The 20,232-nt window shown below is 47.8% G+C and overlaps 1 protein-coding gene across 3 annotated transcripts in view; it reads right to left on the bottom strand.

The window, feature by feature from the left end:
* The window catches only part of ERICH3 (glutamate rich 3), an 87,993-nt gene that overhangs the window by 49,112 nt on the left and 18,649 nt on the right, over positions 1-20,232 (bottom strand). For 2 of the 3 annotated variants that reach the window (XM_075320304.1, XM_075320301.1), the window contains exons 2-3: positions 13,565-13,658; positions 12,729-12,854 (exon numbers count right to left, since the gene is read on the bottom strand). In XM_075320304.1, coding sequence (XP_075176419.1) covers positions 12,729-12,803 — 75 coding nt within the window. In that variant the 5' untranslated portion in view covers positions 12,804-12,854; positions 13,565-13,658. The remainder of the gene's footprint in view (positions 1-12,728; positions 12,855-13,564; positions 13,659-20,232) is intronic. The other variant, XM_075320302.1, reaches the window with a different exon arrangement.

Below are 20,232 nucleotides of genomic sequence, written 5' to 3'. Positions count from 1 at the left end.
CAAAATGAAGGTAAGGAGATATCCTGATTGAGATGAAAAGGAGATACCACCTTAGGGAGAAATTCCGGAACAGGACGCAGAACCACCTTATCCTGGTGAAACACCAGGAAGGGGGCTTTGCATGACAGCGCTGCCAGCTCCGACACTCTACGGAGCGATGTAACTGCCACTAGAAATGCCACCTTCTGCGAAAGACGTGATAAAGAGACATCCCGCAGCGGCTCGAAAGGTGGTTTCTGAAGAGCCGTTAGCACCCTGTTAAGGTCCCAGGGTTCCAGCGGACGCTTATAAGTCGGGACTATGTGGCAAACTCCCTGCAGGAACGTGCGGACCTGCGGAAGCCTGGCTAGACGCTTTTGAAAAAATACGGATAGCGCCGATACTTGTCCCTTGAGAGAGCCGAGTGACAAACCCTTGTCCATTCCGGATTGGAGGAATGAAAGAAAAGTGGGTAAGGCAAAGGGCCAGGGAGAAAAACCATTATCAGAGCACCAGGATAAGAAGATCCTCCAAGACCTGTGATAGATCTTAGCGGACGTTGGTTTCCTGGCCTGTCTCATGGTGGCAATGACATCCTGAGATGACCCTGAAGACGCTAGGAGCCAGGACTCAATGGCCACACAGTCAGGTTGAGGGCCACAGAATTCAGATGGAAAAACGGCCCTTGTGACAGCAAGTCTGGGCGGTCTGGGAGCGCCCACGGTTGACCCACCGTGAGATGCCACAGATCCGGGTACCACGACCGCCTCAGCCAATCTGGGGCGACGAGAATGGCGCGACGACAGTCGGACCTGATTTTGCGCAGCACTCTGGGCAGCATCGCCAGAGGAGGAAATACATAAGGCAGTCGAAACTGCGACCAATCCTGAACTAACGCGTCTGCCGCCAGAGCTCTGTGATCTTGAGACCGGGCCATGAATGCCGGGACTTTGTTGTTGTGCCGTGACGCCATGAGATCGACGACCGGCGTTCCCCAGCGGCGACAGATCTCTCGAAACACGTCTGGGTGAAGAGACCATACCCCCGTGTCCATGCCCTGACGACTGAGAAAATCTGCTTCCCAGTTTTCTACGCCCGGGATGTGAACTGCGGAGATGGTGGAGGCTGTGGCTTCCACCCACTGCAGAATCCGTCGGACTTCCTGGAAGGCTTGACGACTGCGAGTGCCTCCTTGGTGGTTGATGTATGCGACGGCAGTGGCGTTGTCCGACTGGATACGGATCTGCCTGCCCTCCAGCCACCGATGAAAAGCCAATAGGGCTAGATACACTGCCCTTATCTCCAGAATATTGATCTGAAGGGATGACTATCGGAGTCCAGGTTCCCTGAGCCCTGTGGTGGAGAAAAACCGCCCCCCCACCCTGACAGGCTCGCGTCCGTGGTGACCACAGCCCAGGTTGGGGGTAGGAAGGATTTTCCCTGCGACAGAGAGTTGGGAAGGAGCCACCACTGAAGTGACGTCTTGGTTGCAAGGGAAAGAGAGACGTTCCTGTCGAGGGAAGTCGATCTCCTGTCCCATTTGCGGAGAATGTCCCACTGGAGTGGCCGCAGATGGAATTGCGCGAAGGGCACTGCCTCCATCGCTGCCACCATCTTCCCCAGGAAGTGCATGAGACGCCTCAAGGGGTGTGACTGACCCCGAAGAAGAGATTGCACCCCTGCCTGCAGAGAAAGCTGTTTGTCCAGCGGTAGCATGACTACCGCTGACTGAGTATGAAACTCCATCCCGAGGTAAGTCAGTGATTGGGTCGGTGTCAACTTGGATTTTGGGAAGTTGATGATCCACCCGAACTGCTGGAGAGTCGCCAGAGCGACGGTAAGGCTGTTTTGACACGCCATCTGAGAGGGTGCCCTGACCAGAAGATCGTCTAAGTAGGGAATCACCGAGTGGCCCTGAGAGTGTAGGACCGCCACAACAGATGCCATGACCTTGGTGAACACCCGTGGGGCTGTCGCCAGGCCGAAAGGCAATGCCACGAACTGAAGGTGTTCGTCCCCGATGGCGAAACGCAAAAAGCGTTGATGTTCGGGTGCGATCGGCACATGGAGATAAGCATCCTTGATGTCGATCAATGCTAGGAAGTCTCCTTGTGACATCGATGCGATGATCGAGCGGAGAGATTCCATCCGAAACCGTCTGATGCTCACAACCGTGAGACAGAATGTCTCTCACCCATCGGTCTTGAACATGTGGCCACCAGGCGTCGCAAAAGCGGGAGAGCCTGCCACCGACCGAGGATGCGGTTCGGGGAACCGAAACTGGTGTTTCTCCTGCTGAGAAGTCGACTCCTCTACAGGTGGCGGCGGGGGAGATATATCTAACACCTGGTTGATGGACGAGATAAGGTAATTTACTATGGCGTCCCCTTCAGGTGTATCAAGATTGAGAGCAACGTCAGGGTCAGAGCCCTGAGCTGCGACTTCCGCCTCGTCCTCCAGAGAGTCCTCAAGCTGGGAACCCGAGCAGCGTGAAGAAGTCGGGGAAGATTCCCAGCGAGCCCGCTTAGCTGGTCTGGGACTGTGGTCCAGGCAGGAGTCCTCCACGTGAGACCTAGGGCCCCCCCTGGGAGCGCGCTGCGGCGCGGACAGAGAGGGGCCTGGAGGGGACGATCCAACAGGGCCCGGGGCCTGTGTAAGGACTGGTCTGGACTGCAAAGCTTCAAGCAGCTTGGCAGACCATTTGTCCATAGACTGAGCCATGGATTGTGAAAGTGACTCAGAGAGTTTCTCAGCAAAAACGGCAAACTCTGTCCCTGCCGCCTGGACAGGGGGAGCAGGGGGGTCTACCTGAGCCGAGGGGCCCACTAGTGACCGAGGCTCCGGCTGAGCAAGCAAAACAGGGGTCGAGCATTGCTCACAGTGAGGGTAGGTGGAACCCGCAGGTAACATAGCCGCACAAGAGGTACAGGTCGCAAAATAACCCTGTGCCTTGGCACCCTTGCTCCTTGTGGACGACATGTTGTTGTCTCCTAGGAGAGTGATCACTGAGGGTATATGGGAAAAGGTATATAGCCCGACCAAACAGAAATATATATATATATATATATATATATATATATATATATATATATATATATATAGTATCTATTCCGGCACCCTAGGGGGACCAGCACCGGGTGACCGGTGTGGCTTACCGACCGCTAAAAAGCGGAGCATGTGTCCTCCAGATTCCCTGCCTTAGGTCTCCCAGAGTTGCAGAGCTCTTTCCTCGAAATCCTCCACCGGCAGAATGTCAAAAAAATGGCTGCCGAAGCTCTCAGGGGAGGAGTGGAGCCGTGGGCGGCGCTAGAAAAGTGAGGGAATCTGGGGTCCCCACAGTGATCAGTGAGGGGGGAGGAAACATACAGGATGCTCCGGCCCTCACATCCGACGTCAGGTCGGCAGTCCCGCCCTTACCCCTGACAGATAGGCCCGGGGGCGGGAGTTTTGCTACTAGGCCGCAATGAAGCCGGGGACTAAATTTAAGACCGCGGCCGTCAAGCAGGCGCGGTCGGCGCGGAAGTCCGCCGGTCTTCACAAATCAGCAGCTGCTGCAGCGTCCGGGATGAAGGCGCTCCATGCACAGCCCCCATGGGGACACAGAGTACCTTAGAGATGCAGGGCCCGGTCCCTGAGGATAAATAGACTCCTGTCCGGCAGATTCCCACAGGGGCTGCGGAGGGAGCACGGTCCCAGTAACTGGATGACCGGTCAGGATCCCACTTCTCCCAGAGCCGCTAAGGGATGGTGAAGGAAAACGGCATGAGGCTCCGGCCTTTGTACCCGCAATGGGTACCTCAACCTTAACAGCACCGCCGACGTAGTGGGGTGAGAAGGGAACATGCCGGGGGCCCCGTGGGGGCCCACTTTTCTTCCAACCGATATAACTAATATGAGAATGCATGAGTGGATGTGTGCCTCCTTCCACACAAAGCATAAAACTGAGGAGCCCGTGATGCACGGGAGGGTGTATAGGCAGAGGGGAGGGGTTACACTTTTTAAAGTGTAATACTTTGTGTGGCCTCCGGAGGCAGAAGCTATACACCCAATTGTCTGGGTCTCCAATTGTCTGGGTCTCCCAATGGAGCGACAAAGAAAGTGTCAGTTCAGTCTTGGAGGTGAAAGTGAGAGGAGTGAACACTTGAGGTGTCTGGGTAGGAGCCCAGGCGCTGACAGCAAGGTTGGCAGACGGTGGTGGCCGTCTGCAGGATTTGGTGGAACTCCGCAGAGCCGTAAGGACCGGGGTCGGGCATCGGCCCGCCGGTACCGGACCGGGGAACGGAGTGAAGCTAAGCACACAGGGCAGGGCCATCGGACCCCGACCAGGCTTGGAGCCGCCGTCAATAGTCAAATCCGAATGTGACAGGAACCCCAGGGGTTTCCCAACTACCAAGTCCCGATTGAAGGCAACCGTCCACCCAGAGAGGATATACAGCCACCGCCACAGGCTAGAGATCCAAGGGCCAGCGCCTGAGAGCAAAACGGGCTCCTACGATACCTATACGCCGGGGAACGGACTACCGGTGGGCAACCACAGAAGTCAGAACATTCTCAAAGGTGCAGGGAAAGACAGCCGCCATCAGCCGTCCGGGGAGAGCACAAGAACAACACTGCAGCCGGCTGCGGGACTCATCCATCCGGCCGTTTTGGTTTACCTACGACTCTGTCAGTGATTGTCAGTGAGTACACCAGTGCAGTCCCTGCACCCCAGCCATCCGGCCTCCCCGTCACACCACCGGGGCCCGGGATCACCAACCCCCTGGCCACGTAGGGGACAACATCCTAGCTGCACCCTACCATCTCTCCCGGGATCCCCGTTACCAGCAGCGGTGGTACCATTATCACCACGACCCGTGGGTGGCGTCACGAACAATCTCCCTAACCAAACCACCCCTTTTCACTCACGGGCGGGGAGCGCTGCTCGAGTCCCCAGGTCCGGTCCACCGCTCGAGCCACTGAGCAGCAGCAGCAGAAGCCCCAGACCCGAGCGTGGCGAACGCGTCCCCTCCGCCCGCGACATATGCGACCCCTCCACCAACATGGCAGGACCTACGACGACGTATCACAGATGCTTGTGCAAACGTGTCACCTACCATATTGCACAACGTGCAGCAAGATACAGTATGCTGTCCAGAGTCCAGATGTGCATTGCAGCTGACGGGAGCCACTTTGAGCATCAAAGTTAAATGAGCGCCATATGCGTGACCAGCATTCAATGTTTTGCGGGGGGTCATGGATTTCCTATCCTAGCATTTCTGTATGCAAGGTGTCGATTCGTATTGAATTGATGATGAGCTACAACTTTGTAATTCACTTTTTTTCTCTATCTCGTTCCATTTTTGAGATAAAAATGCGCACTCCGTTGTTTCCCACCAGGTGGCGCTATAGGTGGTTTCATTGCGTAGCGCATAGCTACTTTACTATACCTAGACACCACTCCTATGCCTATAGCTGCCGCCGTTCTCAAGTTAATGGGGGTGGACAGGATATGGGTGGACACACTGTATAGCGCCATTAATTCCATAGCACAATATAGACGTGATCATTGCTATCCCCATTGGGGCTCATAATCTACATTCACTATCACTAGGTCTATGGAATGTGGGAGGAAACTGGAGAATCCAGACGAAAAAGACACAAGAACAGGGGGGACATACAAACTCCCTGCAGATGTTTCCTCAGTGGGATTTCACCCCAGAAGCCCAGAGCTACAATATGAGACATATGTGATTTGGGGGTCTAACTTAAAGTTCCTGAGTCAAAACTTCCAGTACAAAATGTGGAACAGGGGTCCCATCAATAGGTGACATTATTAATACTGGTATCGTCTTAAAGGGGTATTCAAACCTTTGCCCACCTCTCTTGGCATGACTAATGGAAATGTGGCGCCCCTGAGGCTTTAGTCGCCACAGAAGTACTACACCTCATCCAGAAGTGTGGTATCCCATCCCTGGTTACAGAGGAGGTCATCCACCGGTTCAGACAAAACACACACAACACCTCAGCTACCAGCTCTCCACCGGGTCAGGGATAGGGCTTGGTTCCATTAGTGCTATGTATAGCCATCACACTGCTGGTGATGGTTCCTCCCTCCCCCTAATCCGACAGGGCCTTGGTGTGGAGTCTAGTGAGTTGGGGACACAGTGTATTGAATTGGGGAGTCGACAAGGAGCAGTGGAGGAGTAAAGAACTGTGGTCTGGTGCTGGTGCAGCTCGTCCCGGGCACAAGAGAGAAGGGGTCCTAAAGACCACGGGAAGTGCGCCATACTCCCGTGGCCTCATTCCACATACAACCTCCTTAGTGGAAGGACCTGGCCACAGATCAGGGACTGGTCCCTAGACTAGGGGAGAAGAACCAACGTGCTCCACTAGTAAAACCAGAGGGTAAGAACCATTTAGTACCAAAGCCAACTCCGCACATGTAATCCGCTGGGCCATAGGGTCAATGGATAGAGCCTCAAGCCACCCATCAGGACCTGCAGACACTGGCTCAGGGCACTGTGTGGGTAGGCGCAGGACAGGCGGGAGAGAAGTTAGCGCAGGAAGACGGCCAGGGAAGGAACACTAGAAGGGTGCACCGGTCTTGACCTCCGAACTACCCGGGATCATCTGGAGACCATCATAGTGAAACCCCAGCACTCCAAAGGCGGTCACTGACTAGTCGTGTTACCTTGAAACCTGCTACAGTGAGTAAAAACCTTGAAACTGCATCCCTGTGTCGCTCTGTTATTCTCCTGTGCCTCCGGCCTGCACCTCCGTCATCACCTAATACTACCCCCATCAGCCCTGGGGCCCAGCTCTACCTGTGGAGATCTGCACCATCTAAGTTGCGTCACCATCTGCCCCAGAGGCCCCCATCCTGCAGCAGCACCTAACTTGCCGCATACCACAGGTGGTGTCACGAATAAACTGTCATTATCACCTTCCTATTTAAACAACACCACCGGGATCACGGAACCGGGCCTCACCACCACGGCGTCCCAGAAGCAGAACTGCGGCCCGGTAACCAGTCACCCCAGGGCCCCGGTGTGGGCGTGTCAGAAATAGCACTGGTCGCTGCACTAATCTGTTTCTGTAACTGCTATTCATTTCTATGGGAGTTACACAAACACTACGTACTATACCTCGCATCTGGAAATAAGCCTTTAAGTAGCAGAGGAGTCTTTAAGTCTCATTGTGCAACTCGTAACTGTAAGGCGGAGTTCACACGTCCTGTAATCGTCCTTCAGAGAGGATCCAGCAGAAATCCATTGGCAAAAAACTTCTGCAAACACAACTTTCTAGTCCGTTTTGGAAAGTCGATTTTTGCAGGATCCGTTCTTTAACATTGGAGTCATTGGATCCGTTAACTGATCACTATTTATCTTACATTTGACAAACGGACGGACGGCTAAATAGCAATCAGATAACGGATCCGATTTCCACAGATTCCAGGGATAAAAAAACGGATCCTGCAAAAATACATTTTTTTCAAAACGGACAAGAAAGTTGTCTGCAGAACTTTTTTTTTTCCAACAGATTTCTGCTGGATCCATTCTAAAGGACGAATACTGGAAGTATCACCTCAGTCTTAGGCCTCCGACACACATCCGTGAAAAAACACGCACGTGTGTTACGTCCGTTTTTCGGGTCCGTTTTCCGTTTTTGTGTCCTTTTTTTTGGTTCGTGTGGCATCTGTGTGAACTGCGTATGCTAGCCGTGTGTGCGTGTGGAATGCCCGTGTGTGCGTGTGAAACTTAACTGACGTGTGTGTGTGTTGTCCGTGTGGAATGTCCGTGTGTGATGCTAAATGTCATTGATACATAACCGCTGACAGCAGACAGAGTCGCGCGCTGAGAATGAACTCGGGTGAACTTCACCCGACTTCATCCTCATACCGCGGCTCTGTCTGTGTCGCGTCCTGATTAGCGGTCACCCGTGATGGAATCACCGGTGACCGCTAATCCCCAGAGTCACTGAAGTGACCAGCGCGATTATCGCTGCCGTCACTCAGGTTACCCGCGGCTAGCTGGATCCTCCCCCCGTGACCGCAACTCACCTGTGACTTCATCGCTGTCACTCGGGCGACTTGCTGTCACAGTTGGAGGATCCAGCAGTGGCCGCGAGTTACCTGAGTGACGTCATCAGTGATCGCGCTACTCACCTCAGTTGCTGCATGGAGCTGTCAGGAGTGGCGGTGTTCTTCTGTAGCTCCTGTCACCTTCATGTAGCAGAGCTGGAAGCGACGTGGGACCTCCATGGATTACGCCAGACATGGATGGGTGTTTGGGGCATAATAAATTGGTGAACGAGGGTTTTTTTATTGATTATTATTTCAAATAAAGGATTTTTTTACTGTAATTTTCAGATTAATCATGGAAGGTATCTCGGGGAGACGCCTGCAATGATTAATCTTGGACTTAGTGGCAGCTATGGGCTGCCATTAACTCCTTATTACCCCGATTGCCAACGTACCAGGGCAATTCGTGACGAGCCGGGTAGAGTCCCAGAACTATCGCATCCAATGGATGCGGCAATTCTGGGCGGCTGCTGGCTGATATTGTTAGGCTGGGGGGTTCCCCATAACGTGGAGCTTCCCATCCTGAGAATACCAGCCTTCAGCCGTGTGACTTTACCCTGGCTGGTATCAAAATGGGGGGGACCGCATGCCGTTTTTTTTAATTATTTATTTATTTTTTTTACTGCACAGTATAGTCCCGCCCCCCGGTGGCTGTGATTGGTTGCAGTTAGACAGCTGTCACTCAGCGTGGGGGCGTGTCTCACTGCAACCAATCATAGGCGCCGGTGGGCGGGGAAAGCAGGGAATATGAGATTGATTAATGAGCTTCAAAAGAGAAAAAGCCACCGGAGTTTAGTGAACAGCCATGCAGCGCCGCGCCGGTGATCGGGGAACGTTAAGTATGAGAGAGGGGGGAGACTGACCGACAGACTGAGAGAGAGAGAGACAAGACAGAGAGAGACCAACCAACGGACTGAGGGAGATTGACCGACATAGACAGAAAAAGAAAGAATGACCGACATCGCTAGAAAAAACACAAAACGTACATGGAGCATACAGAGATGCATCCGTGTCACGTACTTGTGCGCACCAAACCATTGACTTTCATGGTGTCCGTGTGTGCGTGTTCCGTGCAGGAAACGGACAAGCTGCTGTGAAAAACGGAAACACATACGTATCACGGACACACGGACATGATGAAAAACGCAAGTTTGACCACAAACATAGATTAACATTGGTGCACGTTTGTCCGTGTCTCCGGTATATACGGAAACGGACCAAACACGTACGTTTTTAATGGATGTGTGTCGGAGGCCTTAGGGTGCTTTCACACATCTGTTTTTCGCTGTCAGGCACGATCCGGTGAAAAAACTGATGCGATGGATTCGGTGAAAAAACGGATCCATCGCATCAGTTTTTTCCATGCGTTCCTTCTGTTTTTTGACAGATCCGTCGTGATACTGAGCATGCTCAGTTCAAAAAACCAGATGCGTCATTGGATTCTGTCATATGCCGGATGACGACGTATCCGGTGCCCATAGGCTTCCATTACACAACATGCCGAATGGCGTCGGATCCGGCGTGGTCCGTTTTTTTGCCGGAGACAAAAGACGTTACATGCTGCATCCTTTCAGGCAGCCGGACAAAGAAATTTTGCCAGATCTGGCGGACGCCGCATGCAATGCAGGGCCATCCAGCACAATCTGGCGCTAATACAAGTCTATGGGGAATAAAACAGATCCGACGCCGGATCCGTTTTATCTGCAATTCGCCGGATTGTAAATTATGGCGAAAAATGTATGTGTGAAAGCAGCCTTACCTGGGTACCACTCCCTGTGTATACACAAGGATACCCAGGACACATATGTATCTATATAAATATATAATGTATATATATATATATATATATATATATATATATATATATATATATATATATATATTATATCTGGCATCTGAAAAGCTGGCCAGCAGAAAGATGGGATGATCCCCAGGAGGATTGTCCAAGAGGCAAAGGCCTGCAATGAGTGGGGGTGCAGCTGCATGGCCTCCTAAAGGGACCAGTATTCACCATCACTGGGACCACAGTGATGATGTCGCGGGCGGAGGAGGGGACGATGCGCTCTCCCACTGCTCGAGTCCGGCTGCCGCTGCTGCTGCGGCTGCTCCTGCTTGGTGGTGGCTCGAGCGGTGGGCCGGATCCTGGGGACTCGAGCGGCGTTCCTCGCCCGTGAGTGAAAAGGGGATTTTGATGGTGGGGGTTTTGATTATTGTCCGTGACGCCACCCATGGTTGTGGTGATATTGGTGACACCACCGCTGCTCTAGACGGGGATCCCGGGAGCGGTGACAGGGAGCAGCTTTGTTGTTAGTTCTCCCCTCCGTGGGTAGGGGGTTGGTTGTCCCGGGGCCCGGTGATGGGGTAGGGATGGATGGCAGGCGGGTTGCGAGGCCTGGTGAGGTGCAGGGTCGCGGGGGCAGCGCTGTGCCACACGGCACGGTGGTACTCACTCAGCCAATGATGAGGACACAGTTCTCGGTAAAACACACGGCTGGATGGACGGGTCCCACAGACGGCTGCGGTGTTGTTTTCTCCGGCAGGTTGATGGTGACTGCCTTTCCCTGCACCTAGATATGGAAGATGGTTCCAATGGGTTCCCACCGGTAACCCGCTCCCGGGCTTGGATATGGGCCGGAGGAGCCCCTTTTGCCCGCAGGCGCTGGCCCTGAGAAACGGTTGCCTTGGCGGTATCTCCCTCACTTGGTTGGACTGTTGCCTTCTGTCGGGACTTGGCTGTTGGGAAACCCAGGAGGTTCCTTTCACTAACGAATTTGGCAAATTCATGGCGACTCCTAGCCTTGCCGGGATCCGTAAGCCCCTGCCAGATGGTGCTGACTTCTCTTTGTGTACCGGTCCGGTACCGCCGGGCCACCGCCCGTCCACGGTCCTTACGGTAGACTCCAATCGGCCACTCCTGCAGACGGTCACCACCGTCTGCCAACCTTGCTGATCTGTCCGGGCCACACACCCGGACCAACTTCAGGCTGCTTAGCTGTCACTTTTCTCCTCTCTCACTACTTTCCTCCTTCCACTTCAAACTCCACAACTAATCTACTGGTTTTCCCGCCTCCAGGACTGTGAACTCCTTGGTGGATGGAGACCAACCGCCTGGCTCCACCCCCTGGTGTGGACATCAGCCCCTGGAGGAAGGCAACAAGTGTTTTGTGTTCTGACTTTGATGTGCCTGCTGGGAGTGTGGGGTGTGTTGGTGTTGTTCTCTGTGGCCCCTGGCTTGTCCAGGGCGCCACAATGACACCAATGCTGCGAGATACCACTCTATGCACCACAGGACACTGATCTGTAAAATGCTACAAAGACCTCTCCTGGAAACCTGTATTCAACTGCATTATGATATAAACAGAGCGATGGTCACAGCTAAACAGGAAAGGGTTCTTTACAGTTAGAGCAGTCAGACTGTGGAATGCCGACCACAAGAGGTAGTAATGGCAGATACTAGAACAGCTTTATATCAGGGCTGGATGATTTCTTCAGTACACAACATTGTTGGTTATAAATGATTTAATGACAAAATGTATAATTGGTGGAGGAAGGTGAACTAGATGGACGGGTCTTTTTTCAACCTATGTAGCTATCTGTGATCCACCGCTCCAGCCATTCTTTCTGCAGATTGCCCATCATGTGCCGCCATAGCTCCATTCACAATGGGCATCCTCAGCTCCGTTCTCAGGATCAGTGGGACCCCCAGGGTCCTGCAAGTTATGACCTATCCTTTGGATGAGTTCTGACAACCCCTTTAAGGCTCTGCTCACAAGTCCTTGAGACATGGCATCTCCTTAGATTTAGGAATAAGGGACCTTTGTATCAATTCTGCAATCAAGAGGAGAAGGGCCACAGTATTATGGGGTCCGCTAGGTCCATCTCTTAGAATACGCCTCATGCAGGACTTTTTCCTACATCACAAAAAAGTTAGAAAGTCTTTCAGCCAAGTAAATACGTTTAGGAACATTTCCTTTGAGGTTAAGGCTATGTTCATGTTCACACTTCTGTTGTTTTGCTTCCGTCAGGTCCGTCGCAACAACGGATCTGTCGTTTTTTAGATGTCAACTGACACAACGGATGTGTTATTTCACAGGATTCCGTTCGCAGGTGCTCGATTCCGCCGTAATCCGTAACACGACGGAATCAAGTGCTGGATTCCATCATGTTCTACTGAGCATGCCCAGCATTTTTGGCACACCCATTGGCCTGTCCCAAACACAAACAGATAACAACGGATCCGTCAAAAAACAGACGCACAACGGATGTAACGGACACGACGGATCATTTTTTTCACAGGATTCCGTTCGCAGGATTCCATTGCTCCTGCCTGACGGTCAGTCAGTAAACGACTGATCCGTCACGTGGCAGATGCAACGCAAGGCCATCCGTTGCAATCCGCCGCTAGTAGAAGTCTATGGGGAAAAATGGATTCCTGCAAAATATTCTGCAGGATACCGTAATTCCTCAAGGTGACGGATTGCGGCGAAACCAAAACAATGGAAGTGTGAACATAGCCTAAGCCGGCAACGCTCATGTGCACCGCCGGTACTAATGATTTCATAAAAACCCATACTGGAGCCATGCAACTCAGCAAGAAACGTGACGGTGAGACGGTAAGGAAAGGGCTCCAGATGGGGGTGTCGGAGGAGGCTGCCATGGGACTGCCTCTGAGGAGGGGTGAAGCACTTACCTCCATATCTAGTACCTTGTGGAATATCGCCTGGGCCAGACATTCCCGGATGTATTTCTGATGGTCTCGTCTCATGGCGTTGATCCTGTATTCCTTCTCCGTCAGGATTCTCCCACTTCTTGTGATCTGGAACATAAGCTCAGGGTAAAGTAACACTTCACACTTCAATGGTTCTCATTTTTAGGATGTATGTGATTGAAAAAAGTGAAATATTGAGAACAAAAACTAATGAAGAAACTGCCATCTCATGTGCAGCCTCGCCGGGTGACGTCTGCTCTCCCAGGCTCCTGACCCAGGCTCCATCTTGTGTCCCTTATTAATCCATTAGATTGGTCTTCCATTGCTATAACGTTGTGGTTCCTGCTGGGGGCGCTATAATATATTTTCTGACAGCAAGAGAACAGTAAAGTCCATAACATGCAGAAATGACTACAACCGCCCACACGAAAGAAAAGAGAACATAATATTGTATAATCTGATAACAAAAGGAAGGTCCCGGCAGGGCACTACCTAGATACTGTAATATAAAGAAAATCTAACGGAATCTGCACAACTTGTCAAAACCATCGATTTCCTCAGGACCAGTAATATCACGTGTGAGCAGATGTCAGATAAAAGAATGGATCACTATGGACATGATCCACTCATACACCATGAGATTCCCTCTATGTAACAAGCAGGAACTCACAGGGGTCCGAGGAATTGTATCAAAGTTATAGAAACATACCGTAGTAATAACTTATGTTATAATATTATTCAGACACGATTCTTGGAATGTCATGAATAATTAGGAACCTTCAGTAATTCTCAAAGTTTAGTTCATAAAGGTCTCTTACCAGCCCAGCTCTCTGAAGATGCTTCCTGATCCTCGTATTGTTAAAATATCCTGTTAGATGTTTGTCTGTAAGACTGTTATACCCGGACAAGAGTCTGTAATATAAGGATAGAACGGGTAAAAAGTGAGGAAAATAACACAGCACCACATCATAGGGGCAGTACTATAGCAGTTATATTCTTGTACATAGTGGTAGTATTATAGTAGTTATATTCTTCTACATAGTGGTAGTATTATAGTAGTTATATTCTTGTACATAGGAACAGTATTAAAGTAGTTATATTCTTGTACATAGGAGCAGTATTATAGTAGTTATATTCTTGTACATAGGGGGCAGTATGATAGTAGTTATATTCTTGTACATAAGAGCAGTATTATAGTAGATATATTCTTGTATATAGGAGCAGTAATATAGTAGTTATATTCTTGTACATAGGGGCAGTATTATAGTAGTTATATTCTTGTACATAGGAGCAGTATTATAGTAGTTATATTCTTGTACGTAGGAGCAGTATTATAGTAGTTATATTCTTGTACATAGGGGCAGTATTATAGCAGTTATATTCTTGTACATAGGGGGAGGTATTATAGTAGTTATATTCTTGTACATAGAGGGCAGTATTATAGTATTTATATTCTTGTATATAGGGGGGCAATATTATAGTACTTATATTCTTGTACATAGAAGCAGTATTATAGTAGCTATATTCTTGTACAAAGGGGCAGTCTTATAATAATTATATTCTTGCACATTGGCGGCAGTATTATAGTAGTTCCAGTATATTCTTGTACATATATATTGTAACATATATATTCTTGTACGTAGGAGCAGTATTATAGTAGTTATATTCTTGTACATTGGAGCAGTATTATAGTAGTTATATTCTTGTACATAGGAGACAGTATTATAGTAGTTGTATTCTTGTACATAGGGGCAGTATTATAGTAGTTATATTCTTGTACATAGAGGGCAGTATTATAGTAGTTATGTTCTTGTACATAGGGGCAGTATTATAGTAGTTATATCCTTGTATATATGGGCAGTATTATAGTAGTTATATCCTTGTACATAGGGGCAGTATTATAGTAGTTATATTCTTGTATATAGGGGCAGTATTATAGTAGATATATTCTTGTATATAGGGGCAGTATTATAGTAGATATATTCTTGTATATAGGGGCAGTATTATAGTAGTTATATTCTTGTACATAGGGGCAGTATTATAGTAGTTATACTCTTGTACATAGGGGCAGTATTATAGTAGTTATATTCTTGTACATAGGGGCAGTATTATAGTAGTTATATCCTTGTATATATGGGCAGTATTATAGTAGTTATATCCTTGTACATAGGTGCAGTATTATAGTAGTTATATTCTTGTATATATGGGCAGTATTATAGTAGTTATATCCTTGTATATAGGGGCAGTATTATAGTAGTTATATTCTTGTATATATGGGCAGTATTATAGTAGTTATACTCTTGTATATATGGGCAGTATTATAGTAGTTATATTCTTGTATATAGGAGCAGTATTATAGTAGTTATATTCTTGCACATAGGGGCAGTACTATAGCATAGCTTAGATTGGCACACGCAGTATGTTCCTTTTTTGTATGTTTCTATTCTTTTTCTCTGAACAGTCATCAGTGAATCGTGAGCCGGGGATGTGGAGGTGGGATATAATCTGCCTTATTATCATTGACGCAATGAAGGTTATTTTAGGCAATCACGATTTCTGGAAAGCTGGAGGACATGAGACTGAAGGTAAAGCTGACAGAAACCATTATGTAACATTCGCCCGTATCTGGATTCTCCCCTGTATTATGATCACTGCATATTAGTATGTACAACGCAGATGATCGGATAATAAAGCTAAATGTCTCTAGCTTCACATCATGTAAAGTATAGTCAGTGGTATGGAGGGGATCAGCAAAGGGGGATTATTTTTAATGTTTTGGCAAGGAGGGGGGATTGAGAGAGGGGAGATGCTGGGGACTTTTTAGAAGAAAAAAAAATACTGCATAACCATTTATAGTCCCTAGGTGAAAAATGCTCCATTCACTGAAAACAAGCAGAGATGTAACAAAGTGAGGAATTGAAACTTGGAAAGTTCCTGAACTTTTCATCCTTTTAGTAACAGATCATTCACCTGCTCCAATATGTATGGATTGTGCCGCTCCAATATGTATGGATTGTGTAGCTCCAATATGTATGGATTGTGCCGCTTCAATATGTATGGATTGTGCCGCTCCAATACGTATGGATTGTGCCGCTCCAATACGTATGGATTGTGCCGCTCCAATACGTATGGATTGTGCCGCTCCAATACGTATGGATTGTGCCGCTCCAATATGTATGGATTGTGCCGCTCCAATACGTATGGATTGTGTCGCTCCAATACGTATGGATTGTGCCGCTCCGATATGTATGGATTGTGCCGCTCCGATATGTATGGATTGTGCCGCTCCGATATGTATGGATTGTGCCGCTCCGATATGTATGGATTGTGCCGCTCCAATACGTATGGATTGTGCCGCTCCAATACGTATGGATTGTGCCGCTCCAATACGTATGGATTGTGCCGCTCCAATATGTATGGATTGTGCCGCTCCAATACGTATGGATTGTGTCGCTCCAATACGTATGGATTGTGCCGCTCCGATATGTATGGATTGTGCCGCTCCGATATGTATGGATTGTGCCGCTCCGATATGTATGGATTGTGCCGCTCCAATATGTATGGATTGTGCCGCTCCGATATGTATGGATTGTGCATTGGTGTCAGTGTGAACATGACATTTCCCCGAGCTTCAGCCAATCTTTCTCTTCCTCCTTGGCAGTGACCTATGGATGGGTCTGTGATGTGGATGTGGCTGCGGTGGACGCCGGCCGCCTGTGACCTTATCCTCCCCTTTAATAATACAGAATGTTTGCTCTCATTGTGTATGGATCGCTCACACTATAGCAACAGTATAGAGTTTCCTTGGTGCCTGTTTGCAGGTTGCTGGGAATTGACTAATATGTTTACAATGTATCTGACTAAGCACGACACAATGCTAGCAATGCAGCGCCAAACACCAGGGATCATAGTGCACAGATATAATCCCCTCATCCCCTGTGCTAATAACATCTCAAATAGCGGAAAATCTAATCTAAATATACAAACAAAAGTAAAGAATATTACATCCAAACCGTGTGTGTAACAGCAGGATTATAGACGATATCAAGTAAATTGGAAGCAGTATTATAGCAGTTCTATTCTTGTATATAGGGTCAATATTATAGTAGTTATATTCTTGTACATAGGGGGCAGTATTATAGTAGTTATATTCTTGTGCATAGGGGTAGTATTATAGTAGTTATATTCTTGTACATAGGGGGCAGTATTATAGTAGTTATATTCTTGTACATAGGGGGCAGTATTATAGTAGTTTATATTCTTGTGCATAGGGGGCAGTATTATAGTAGTTATATTCTTGTACATAGGGAGCAGTATTATAGTAGTTATATTCTTGTACATAGGGGGCAGTATTATAGTAGATATATTCTTGTATATAGGGGCAGTATTATAGTAGTTATATTCTTGTGCATAGGGGGCAGTATTATAGTAGTTATATTCTTGTACATAGGGAGCAGTATTATAGTAGATATATTCTTGTACATAGGGAGCAGTATTATAGTATACTACTGTACATAGGGGCAGTATTATATTTGCAAACATGGCAGAAAGTGCTTTACTAATTGATTTAATTTAATTTTATCCTCTTTGTACGTTCAGGTTAGAGGTTTATAGTTTATTATACAAGGATTATCTCGTACAATGGCTGGGCAATTTTAAGTAATAGCAGAGATTAATAAGAATAATTAAAGATAATTAAACTTGTGTCTTGGTGGAGACTTGAGCGCAGAACAAAAAGTAATGAAATGTTTTGTGTCTCCAGGATGGTGGCAGCTTCTTTAGTATCCAAGGTCAAGTCAGGGAGAGTTTTAAAGCATATGTCCTGTCTCCTTCAAGAACTGGTAGAATCACTCCCTTAGATATACAGTGGGTACAGAAAGTATTCAGACCCCTTTAAATTTTTCACTCTTTGCTTCATTGCAGCGATTTGGTATTTTTTTTATCTCATTAATGTGCACTCTGCACCCCATCCCCATCTTGACACAAAAAAAAAAACAAGACAGAAATGTAGAAATTTTTGCAAATTTGTTATACAAGAAAAACTGAAATCTCACATGGTCATAAGTATTCAGCCCCTTTGCTCAGTATTGAGTAGAAGCACCCTCCGTTTTGAGCTAATACAGCCATGAGTCTTCTTGGGATCCTGGATTTGGGGATCATCTGCCATTCTTCTTGCAGATCCTCTCCAGTTCCGTCAGGTTGGATGGTGAACGTTGGTGGACGCCATTTTCAGTTCTCTCCAGAGATGCTCAATTGGGTTTAGGTTAGGGCTCTGGCTGGGCCGGTCAAGAATGGTCACAGAGTTGTTCTGAAGCCGTTCCTTTGTTATTTTAGCTGTGTGCTTAGGGTCATTGTCTTGTTGGAAGGTGAACCTTCGACCAAGTCTGAGGTCTAGAGAACTCTGGAAGAGATTTTCTTCCAGGATATCTCTGTACTTCGCCGCATTCATCTTTCCTTCAATTCCAACCAGTTGTCCTGTCCCTGCCCCCATAGCATGATGCTGCCACCACCATGTTTCACTGTTGGGATTGTATTGGGCAGGTGATGAGAAGTGCCTGGTTTTCTCCACACATACCGCTTAGAATTATCACCAGAAAGTTCTATCTTCTTCTCATCAGACCAGAGAATCTTATTTCTCATAGTCTGGAAGTCCTTCATGTGTTTTTTTGAAAACTCTATGCTGCTTTCATATGTCTTGCACTGAGGTGAGGCTTCCGTCGGGCCACTGTGCCATAAAGGCCCGACTGGTAGAAGGCTGCAGTGATGGTTGACTTCGTGGCTGAGCTCCAGAGATGCAGTAGGGAGATGGGAGAAAGGTCCACAGTGATCTTGGGGTTCTTCTTTACCTCTCTCACCAAGGCTCTTCTCCCACGATTGCTCAGTTTGGCTGGACGGCCAGGTCTAGGAAGAGTTCTGCTGGTCCCAAACTACCTACATTTAAGGATTATGGAGGCCACTGTGCTCTTAGGAACCTTGAGTACTGCAGAAATTCTTTTGGAACCTTGGCCAGATCTGTGCCTTGCCACAATTCTGTCTCTGAGTTCCTTGGACAGTTCCTTTGACCTCATGATTTTCATTTGGTCTGACAAGCCCTATGAGCTGTGAGGTCTTATATAGACAGGTGTGGCCTTTCCAAATCAAGTCCTACCAGTTTAATTACACACAGCTGGACTCCAATGAAAGAGTACAACCATCTCAAGGAGGATCACAAGGAAATGGATATCATGTGACTTACATATGAGGGTCTGAGGAAAAGGTCTGAATACGTATGACCATCTGATATTTCAGTTTTTGTTGTTTAATAAATTTGCAAAAATTTTTACATTTCTGTTTTTTTTGTCAAGATGTGGGATGGGGAACAGAGTGCACATTAATGAGAAAAAAATGAACGTTTTTGAATTTACCAAATGGCTGCAATGAAACAAAGAGTGAAAAATTGAAAGGGGTCTGAATACTTTTTGTACCCACTGTATATTCAGACGAGGAGGAGAGGATCTTTCTTTGTCTTAGCAGGAGACAATTTGTATATATTAATAAAACTCCAGGTAAAAGAGGTAATGCACCTAGAGCCAAATATGACCTAAAAATGCAAACAGGTCGTCATCCTGTATTATTTAATTACAGAGATAATCAATGAATGAAAATTGGTTAAATTATAAGTCTCATGGCTTTGTTGCCCCTTTCAGAAGCCTCCGCTATTAGCAGCTTGATCTGGAGGACCCAGCACCGTGTAATATAGACTGCCTATTATTAATAATGACAATTGTGTAATTCCGCAATCCTCCTGCGGAGGCGCTGCAGGGAAATGTTACGCTTACTCTTGAATTCCCACACAGGTTGCAGCTTATTACTAGGGTCCCAACAGCAGAACAACATGTTGGTGGGTTCTTTTAGCTAAAAAGGGATTATCCAAAGTGGACAAACCCTTTAATTATTAAGCACTGTCACAAAACTGGTCTAAGAAAGTCTAATTTGTAGTGTTTGAAAGTTGGTATAATCTGGTCTGGAGTCGTGATTTTAGGATGTAACTTGGAAAGTCAGTAGTAAGGTTGTCACATGGGCAACCTGATGACTTGGTGTAGCCACGACTGAAGCCGAACACAGGCGATCGCACTGATGCCATATATTATAGAGACCCTCATTTCATTCATACCAGGATTAGGAAAAATTACAATTCCAGATCCATCAACAGCACCCTGTTGACCGTTTCCAGGTCTCATTCATAACAGCAAAAATTGCAATCCCAGATCTGTCAACAGCACCTTGTTGACCATTTCCACGTCTCATTCATACTAGCAACAGCAAAAATTGCACTCCCAGATCCATCAACAGCACCTTTTTGACTGTTTCCAGGTTTAATTTATACCAGCAACAGCAAAAATTGCAATCCCAGATCCATTAACAGCACCTTGTTGACTGTTTCCAGGTTTAATTCATAACAGCAAAAATTGCAATCCCAGATTCGTTAAAAGCACCTTGTTGACTG

This window comes from Anomaloglossus baeobatrachus, chromosome 8 (genome assembly GCF_048569485.1).
Source record: "Anomaloglossus baeobatrachus isolate aAnoBae1 chromosome 8, aAnoBae1.hap1, whole genome shotgun sequence".
Lineage (NCBI taxonomy): Eukaryota > Metazoa > Chordata > Amphibia > Anura > Aromobatidae > Anomaloglossus > Anomaloglossus baeobatrachus.
The sequence above is the reverse complement of the archived record's forward strand: the minus strand, read 5'-3'. Positions and strand labels throughout refer to the sequence as shown.